At 41.0% G+C, this 8,902-nt stretch overlaps 2 protein-coding genes across 2 annotated transcripts; one reads left to right on the top strand and one right to left on the bottom strand.

The window, feature by feature from the left end:
- Positions 1-59: 59 nt before the first annotated feature.
- On the bottom strand, positions 60-4,538 carry LOC146572144 (3-mercaptopyruvate sulfurtransferase-like). The gene is made up of 2 exons (XM_085276147.1): positions 3,829-4,538; positions 60-973 (listed from the first exon to the last, which is right to left on the bottom strand). The coding sequence occupies exons 1-2, from the start codon at positions 4,406-4,408 to the stop codon at positions 675-677; spliced, it is 879 nt and encodes a 292-aa protein (XP_085132273.1). The 5' UTR covers positions 4,409-4,538; the 3' UTR covers positions 60-674.
- Positions 4,539-5,111: 573 nt separating this feature from the next.
- rps19bp1 (ribosomal protein S19 binding protein 1) lies at positions 5,112-8,362 on the top strand. The gene is made up of 4 exons (XM_085276144.1): positions 5,112-5,297; positions 6,511-6,684; positions 6,941-7,038; positions 7,430-8,362. The coding sequence occupies exons 1-4, from the start codon at positions 5,243-5,245 to the stop codon at positions 7,577-7,579; spliced, it is 477 nt and encodes a 158-aa protein (XP_085132270.1). The 5' UTR covers positions 5,112-5,242; the 3' UTR covers positions 7,580-8,362.
- Positions 8,363-8,902: the final 540 nt, after the last annotated feature.

Here is an 8,902-nt window from a genome sequence, read left to right as displayed (position 1 = left end):
AGAAAAAGAGTCTTCTAAAATGCTGTACAGTAATTGGCAATGTGTAACATGACATGAGACAGTAGCAATCATGATGATATATTAATTTATTTTTTCTTTAGACACAAACTTCTCAGGATATCTGACTTTGGAAGCAGAAACCCCCCCAAAAACAAACAGAAAAACATCACTATCCTTAGGCTCTAATCAGTCAACAAGTCAAAAGTCCATCGTTTAAACTGCATTATTGTAAGAACCTAACAAAGGAGACTCTGCTCTTTGTCTATTTTCAGTCCTTTTTAATCAGTTACTGCGTCGATAAACATGTTCATATTTATTTTACCAAAGATTACACAAGATTACAAAGTGTAGGTGTCTTTGAGTCCGTGAGCTGCCAACAGGTGGAGACTTGAGGTGGTGGGACGGGGTTAAGAAGTTCAGTTTAGTGTCCACATATTGTTGACTTTAATCACAAATCATCTATCAGTATATAAAAGATGAACAAAAAAAAAAAATCCCCAGTGGTGTATTATTAATACAGGAGCTTTTTGGACATTCTGGGAAATTTTGCTATCGTGCTGCTGGCTGTGGCTTCACAGGAGGAAGTCATACAAATCCCAAATGACCAAACTTCAATAGCAACAACAGCACAAGTGATCCAGCCTAAAACCATCGGTCACAGGTCCTTCCTGTTATCACAAATGTTTCCCTCTCCCATCTGATATGACGTGCTCGGGCACGGCGCGGGTGTACCACTCCGACCATCCACCGTCATACACCGACACCCCCGGGTGCCCGCACTCGTGGGCCGCCAGTGCCACGTGGCACGCGGTCACTGCAGAGCCGCATAAGACACAAAGCGGGCAGTCGAGATCCACACCAGCACGGGCAAACAGAGCCTGGAGTTGTTCCTTTGGTAGGAAGTGGCCAGAAGGTGACAGGAAGGCGTGGAAAGGAATGCTGATGGAGCCAGGGATGTGGCCCGGCTCTGTGTCTGTCAATCAGAAAGAGCAGATACATTCAGAATATGATTAAATAATCTGAAATAGCAAATGTGTACTCTTAATTAATTAAGAAATGGGCAGTTACACAGAAACATGCAATTAAAAAGACCTTTAGAGATCTTGATTAGCCTTGGTGAGGCTTTTAAGTCATGCTAACCCTGTGTTGATCCCTTCTGTTTTTCTCAGTCTGGATTATGTTCTACACTTTGAATGTGGACTACAGTAAAATTCTTGAGCTGTTGCTCTTTATTCTAAATATTTTACAGGGAAAATGGAAAATATGTGCAGCAATTTATTGAAACACATACAAAGATACATGGAAATACAGTATATGAGGCAAAAACAGAGTTTGTCATTATTTGGTTAGACAACCTTTATTCTTCAACACAGCCCAAACTCTCTTAGACAAGCTTTCTTGTCATTTCTTTAAGTAACAAGTAGTAACTATGACATCACCCATTGACTAGTAAGTGAAGTCTCGCTGTGATGCATTTTCATCATTGTGACTGTGGTGTTTTAAAACCACATGTGGCAAGCAACTGTGAAACCAATGACACTGCACAATCACTGGGTAAAGGCTTACTATTGAAGTTGTGCCAGCCATTAAAAAGAATTCATGTTTACGGCACTTCTGTTTTGGCTTTACTTTTTAGACCTTTCTAGCTACACCCCTCCTTGATGTAGTCTCTAATCCTGGAGTGACCTTTTACATCACAAATAATTTTACCACACATGTTTAGTGCCATTAGTAAAACTGTTATGATCCCCATTTCTGAATAACTTGTTATACAGTACACATGATTAGCAAATCATTATAATCTGCCTTTGTATTGACCGCCTCTTATTACGGCATTTCCATCTCCACTCTGCTAGCATCAGAAAGAGTAAGAGGCGTAAGTTATATTGGTCCAGCTCAGCTGCACTCGACTCTGAATAAATCAGTAGAGAGGCATGAGTCAGAGGACTGTTAAAGTCCATGACCGAAGATGACAGTCTTAAATATAAGATAAAAAAAACGGAACATAATGTGATCATTGATGACTCAACCCTGTGATCTTTTGGCTACAGAAGGACCATGTGGACGAAACCCCAGAAAGGGTTTTCTTCAGATCACATTTTAAATGTGAAAAAAAAAATAGCCAGGTGTTAATAAACCACAACCACACTGGGACAGGCGGTATTTTAGTCTTGACTATATCAGTTATAGTGGGAAATTGGTTCAGTGTTTCAAAAGCAAAACTCTGAATTGAGGAAAAGAAAGCGAAACCCGCATTTGCTACGTTTTTACTACCACAGACAAATATGTGTGTTTGTATCGATGTTTGATATGAAAACAGACATTACAAAAACTGATGCTTATACTCCCAAGGGAGTCAATCAGAAGAGCAGATTTAGCATGTGAAAGTTTTATTTGTTTCCCCCAAAATTAAATCCAGGTTGGATTTACACATGCAATGAAAAGGGAAGTTTTTTTTGTTTTTTTTTAAGAGAGCAGTCAGAAAGGTCACTGCTCAAACTGCTTTCAGAAGTGTTCTGCCTGCAGAGGAGCCCTGTAACTGCACATCAGAGCTTTACCCTCTAACAGTGTGTGTACTGTGAGACGTATATGGATAAGACATCTATACCTTATCACTGTTTTGTCCATTCACTGAGTGCCGTCTTTAAAAACATCAGCAGATCAAAGGTTGGACTATTGCTGCATCTAAACGTTTAACCATTCACTTTGTCTGCTACTGTGGCACAGCAGTGTGTGTGTGTGTGTGTGTGTTTCATTGACTATAGCTAAAATGTGGGCTAAGTACGGCCTGTCTGCCTGACCTCTTTTCATGTTTGTGTTGTTCAGTCATCCAAGCCGCAAACTCCATAAAACTCTATGTAATGTACAAGGAACTAGCAAACCATTATCTTGTCCCCCCCCCCATTGCATACCCGTGTCACCCTGACGTCACTGTCAGAGTCAAACTGTAATTGTGTTTTATAAGATACTAATTATTGTCCATGTTTGTTCATTAATTATCCCATCACTAGTAAAGAGAGGAGTATCAGGGGTCAATAACATAAAATATCATGAGCCATGATATCCTCCCCAATAATAACTTATTGTGACACGTTTGTGTGTCTATCCACCTCCACTGCCATCAGTTTGAAGTCTGAAGTGTACAACAGCCAGAAAAACAAATCTGCGCAGACAACAGGAAGACATTTGGAGAATTTCAAACTGGTAATTGATACCCGCCTCCAGGTGCAATCCTCGAACCAGTTTTTGATCAGTCATTCTTAAACACTCTTAAACAAGTTGACTGGTTCAATCATTCTGTTTATCTTAAAAACAGGCACAATAAGATCATCAATGTTGTCTATAAACCCTTTAATGAAAAAGTTACTATCAACAATGCACGTAATAAAAGCTACTGTGGGACGTTACTGTGAGTCACTCAGTCATCACTTTGACCAAGATAAAAATTCTATAAAATAATGCATGTCACCATCTTTTCCAAGGGAAAAGAGTGTAACGTTGGGTTCTTTAGAAGTATTTCAGTTACACACGGACATGAGTCAGGCCGGAAATCCTGGCACAAGTGTGTCCCAACAATAGCTGAGTTGTGAAGTTATCTTAATCATAATCAACGCATTTGTCATCAAGAGGCAATAAGAATAAAGATACAGTACACGCCCCCTCATGTCAGTGTGCCTGTAGTCTGAGGATGCTATTTGAAATAAGGGTGTCAGTAATCTGAAAATGTAATGAAGTTCTGAGAAGAATGGATCTCTTCAAAAGCCTGAGTGGGGCACGCAGGACTGTAACCATGTAACCATCATAAAGGCTCTAATGCAGACTACTCACTGTCTCTGGGTTCAGGGTCCAGTCCTTTGAACCTGCCTGTGGGCCTGGCATCCACCACCTGGAACTTTTTAGTCTCCAGGTTATCCAGGATATCCTCATAGGTTTTTATCCACGAGCGGTTCAGAGAGGCTTTGAACTCGGTCGCTGTGGGTCTGACGTACCGGTCACTCACAGGTCGACCCTCCAGCTCCCAGTTCCTGAGCCCCCCATTGAGCATAGAGACCGCACTGTGCCCGAACACTCGGAACATCCACCACACGCGGGGCGCCGAGAACGCCCCGAACTCGCTGCCATCGTAGACCACGACGTGCGTGTCGTTTTCTATTCCCAATTTCCCGACGTATTCCGCAAAATAGTCCTCTGAAGGCAACATATGGTCCAGAGGAGAGGTTTTATCACAGCACTGGTCAATGTCAAAGAAAGCTGCTCCCGGCACATGCTTCTTCTTGAACTCGGTCTTTGCGTTTCTCCGCAGTTTGGGCAAATACCACGAAGTGTCCAAGACCCGCATTTTCCCCTGGACCTTTACAGCCTGAGCCAGCCACTTAGAGGTGACCAGAGCGGTGGCTTGGAGAGCCATGGTGAACTGGAGATGCAGACAGGCTACAAAGTTTACCTAAGTTTCACAATATTTAACAAAACCGAGCCAAAAGTCGGGAGCGGTCGAGTGAGCAAAGGTACTAATGGTGGCGAGAGAGCGCAAGCCAAACCGTCACGCCCCTCGGCTCACCTGACACTGATAAAAGTGAAAGGGGGACACAGTAAAAATGGCATTAGCCTACATTTTAGACAAAGTCTGAACCGACACTCATTCATAAGTCTGCAGCGAGACATGCACATTTTTCCAACTCCAACAGAAAACGTAATCTATTAACCTATCTCCGTGTGAAGTGAAAATAACAGAGGATTGGAGCCACTTGTTCCATATTTGAACAAGATCAAATATTGTAGCATATTTGATTTGAGAGTTGGCAGTTCTGTTTTGATACTACTACTACTACTACTAAAATGGCCTGTATTTGTATAGCGCTTTACTTAGTCCCTAAGGACCCCAAAGCGCTTTACACTACATTCAGTCATCCACACATTCACACACACATTCACACATTGGTGATGGCAAGCTACGTTGTAGCCACAGCTGCCCTGGGGCGCACTGACTACTACTACTACTAATAATAATAAGAATAAGAATAAGAAGAATAAAAATTTAAAACTAAAGTAATTGAAATAGCACAACAGGTCATCCAGGTAGGAACTTTGTTCATTTTACATCGTCAAGCCGACTGCTTTTAACCGACGCACGCGAGCTTGCCGGATGTTTATGGAACCACATGTTGTTACCCGGTTATAAAAGCACATTTCTGTGGATGTAGTTTGTGGAAAGTAGAAGAAAACGTTTGTAGCTTGAATCAGGATGTCGGCTTCGTTGATCAGGAGAGGACTGGAGCTGCTGAGCAATGACATTAAAGGTCAGTTTAGCCTCTTGAGCTTGCTGTGCCAGTTGGCTAACAGTATTGGATATTAGCGCTCTCGCTATTATAATTCTGACCATAACTTGTGACTGATCTGGGTTTTTTTTTACATTGTTATAGTTAGGCCGTAATAGAGGGGGTTTACAATGTTGCTTTAAGGTCTAAAATTGATTACTTGAATATTATTTCGGAGGTTTTCACGTTGTCGTCATTAAACCATAGCAACGTAGAGCCCGAAGAAGACGTATTTGAATAACGGTACTATGCTTAACCTCAACCTACATAACATTCCTGTGAGGAAAGCAATTCCTCATCCGGGTGAGCGGGTACTTGGTCTCAGCACAGCTGATGTCAGGAGGACCCTGAGAAGAACTGACGTACCCAAGCAGCGCCTCGGGACTGGTGCTCAAGGAATGTGCTGACCAGCTGGGTCATGTCCTCACAGACCTCTTCAATACCTCACTGAACCATGCAGTTGTACCATCATTCTTCAAGAATTTTACCATTATACTAGTTCCTAAAAACAGTCCACAGTTCCATGTCTTAATGATTATCACCTTTTAGGACTCACAATGTGCATTTCAGTTCCGCATTCAACACAAATCATCTCCCAGCATGAAAGCATGCGGCAAGTGGAGACAATTGATGGGGACTGGTGTACCACACACAGCTTCTCATCAATAACATTGTGGAGGAGGTGGACAGCAGCACTAAGTTTCTAGCTTTGTTCTCTTGTAATGGGAGCACAGCAATGTCTGCACTTCCTGTCTCAGATGAAGAGTGTGTATTTGGAGCAGAAGAGCCAGATTCTCCAAGTTTCTTTCTCATAGCCATCAGGCTTCTAAATTCTATTTTTTTTTTAATACCCCTCCCATCTACACACACACACACAGAGTGGACCACACTTGGACTGATCTCCCTGCTGCTGTGATACTCCATTGCTATCTATAAGTGTAATACACTGGTAATTTAACAATACTGCTGTTTTTTTTATGCATTTCACATTCATTTTTTTATAGCTCTGTTTGTTACTACAATTTTTATTAATGTTGTGAGCCAGTGCAACACGATTCCATTCAGATATGCTATAATTAGTGTATAGCTTTTGAATGACAAAAAGATCGATTCACACTCTTAAAAGAACATGTTTCCTTGTCTGCAGCTTACTTTGGGTTTTGTGCGTGTCTTTTTGCCATGTGTTTCCTGCCAGATGTCACTAAAGTGAAGAAGAAGCAGCAGCAGACCCCCAGCTCAGCCACAGTGATGGAGCTGGTGAGCACCAAGCGGCAGGGAGTTACCAAGCAGGTCAAAAGACTGCAAGGCCGTCTCGGGCCTGGCAAGAGCAAAGCCACTGTTAAAGACAAGAGGATCAAGTCTGCAGTGGGTCAGTCTGCTTGCTGTATTTCAGTCTTCTTCATGCTTAGAATAAAAGACATCTGTGAAAAAGTAAAAACAATTGGTACAGAGGCTTTTGCGTTTTTATGTAAGGACCAGTAGGTGGCAGCATTGGTCTTAAACTCAGTTGTAAAATGTACAGCCTTCCACTGAAAAAGAACTTAAACCTGAATAATTGTTCTGTTACTCTTTTACAGTCTAGTTGATGTTGCTCTAAATTTCTTGTTCTTTGGTTTGAATTGTAGAGGAGTTCAGGAAGAAGCAGGGGAAGAGCCATTTGAGTGAGAACCTCAAATACTTTATGGCAACTGGCTGTAAAGCAACAGATTCTGACACACTGAAGGTAACCAGGTCATCAGTCCCTCACATTTTACAAGTGCTGTCATTGTCTGTGACTTTTATCTCTTCTTGAAACACTGGAGTCCAAAATGTTAAGCAGGATTTAAAAAGAAGAGTCATATTTACATAAAAAAGCAGCTTGCTCACAGCCACAAAAACACTGGTGGCATCCGGTGGTATCTCTCAGCCTGCTCGTAGATTCAGCAGTGGTATCAATTTTAATGTCGGCAAAAAATAAACTGTACAGTAAAGATCCAAATCCCAGGATTTTATTTATTTATTTTTTGCATTATTGATAACCCAAATAGATTTATAGCCATCACTGGCTACTGATGAACTGCTTTTGTTGTCTACAGGTGGCCCTAACGTGCTGATTTGATTTCTGTCTGACATAGATTGTGAACCACAATAAAGGGAGGCAGTCAAGAAATCACCCGGACAGGCCTGTGAAGAAGGCCAAAGAGGCAAAGTCTTTGTTCACAGAGGAGGAGTTCCAGCAGTTTCAGAAGGAATACTTTGGCAGGACTGTGGAGGAAAAGAAATAAAACAGACACAAAGACACTGCGCCCACAGCAGAAGCTCCAGGGCTGCGTTTGGAGGATCGAAGTGGATTTCTGGACCAGATTTTGTTCTCATTAATGTTCATGTAGTGTCTGTATGGTTCAGGGGTTTTTTTTTTTTCTTTTTCTTTTTTTTCTTTCAAGGGTGTCTGTGTGAGTAATGTGCACATTTTGAACCAACCACAGGTTGAAGTTCATAGACAAAGTATGAAAAATCATTGACAAAGAGACAGGAAATGACTGAGATATGACTTGTGTCAGTCATAGCTCGCGAGTCCTTTGTTTCATTGTTTGTGAACTACAAACGTAATGAAGCTCACCTTTAATTCACAGCCAAGAAAAACACCATATTCATGGCTTAATAACCAGATAAGCTTAGCAAGAGCCATTACAGGGCGGTGTGAGAGAGCAAATTCCTGAAATTATGGGCTTATGGATGACTTATACAATACATTTCTGTTTCTCATCCCTTCTTCTTTGATAACTTCTTAGAATTTTTTATTTTTTTTTAAGATTATTGAATTATTTTTTCAATAAAAGCTGTAATTCTGGGAATAAAGCTGCATGACACACTCGATAGATATAAAGATATTAGTTGCTAATTAATCAATTATTAAATAATATCACAGTCAACACAAAGGTTTGTTATTTCTATTGCAACGACCTTGAATTAATAGCTTCCATCATTTTCATCATTCCTCCTATAAACACGTGTTTTGATATGGTCGTCCTCAAACTTGTTGCTTTATTAAAGTAATGAAATAATGACTCCTGTCATGGGTTTATTCTTGTTCAGTTCAGATTACAGTCTTTCTCTACTGGTTTGGCTCATTTCTTGAAACAGAAATTACATTCTCAAAACTCTAAGATCATTTGGCAAAACACTCTTACAGTTTAGCACAACACTATAGCTCACCTGCAAAAGCTCATATCTCTTCCAAAACTGTTCACTCGGGCTTCAATCTAAATCCCTTTCTCATTTAAACAGTCAGTGTCTCCAAAATGGCAAAGATCCTTCTCAATAGCTTTGGCTCATTTCTCGACACAGATTGGACATTCTCATCATTCTTGGTGCTTTTGTCAAACTAAACCTGGATGGTTGATCACAACAACATGGTCCACCTGCAAAAGCTCATATCTCCCCTAAAACAGTTCACTCATGTGTCAAAACTACATTTCTTTCTAATCTGAATAGTCAGTGCCCCCAAAATGCATCGTCCCTTTGGCATTGTGTGAGTACTGCCATACAAAATGTTTAGATGTTTTGTCACTAGCAGAGGACCAACAATATACAACAGAAAAGAGTAG

Source organism: Mchenga conophoros, linkage group LG6 (assembly GCF_057382185.1).
Source record: "Mchenga conophoros isolate Kocher_MC1m ecotype Shallow Benthic linkage group LG6, M_conophoros_male_GT1.1, whole genome shotgun sequence".
NCBI classification, from domain to species: Eukaryota; Metazoa; Chordata; class Actinopteri; order Cichliformes; family Cichlidae; genus Mchenga; species Mchenga conophoros.
The sequence above is the reverse complement of the archived record's forward strand: the minus strand, read 5'-3'. Positions and strand labels throughout refer to the sequence as shown.

Coding starts and splice junctions, on each gene's coding strand:
- LOC146572144 (XM_085276147.1), bottom strand. CDS start 4,408: ATGGCTCTCCAAGCCACCGCTCTGGTCACCTCTAAGTGGCTGGCTCAG. Junction 974..3,828: donor GGACCCTGAACCCAGAGACA/GTGAGTAGTCTG, acceptor TCTGATTGACAG/ACACAGAGCCGGGCCACATC.
- rps19bp1 (XM_085276144.1), top strand. CDS start 5,243: ATGTCGGCTTCGTTGATCAGGAGAGGACTGGAGCTGCTGAGCAATGAC. Junction 5,298..6,510: donor GCTGAGCAATGACATTAAAG/GTCAGTTTAGCC, acceptor GTTTCCTGCCAG/ATGTCACTAAAGTGAAGAAG. Junction 6,685..6,940: donor GAGGATCAAGTCTGCAGTGG/GTCAGTCTGCTT, acceptor TTTGAATTGTAG/AGGAGTTCAGGAAGAAGCAG.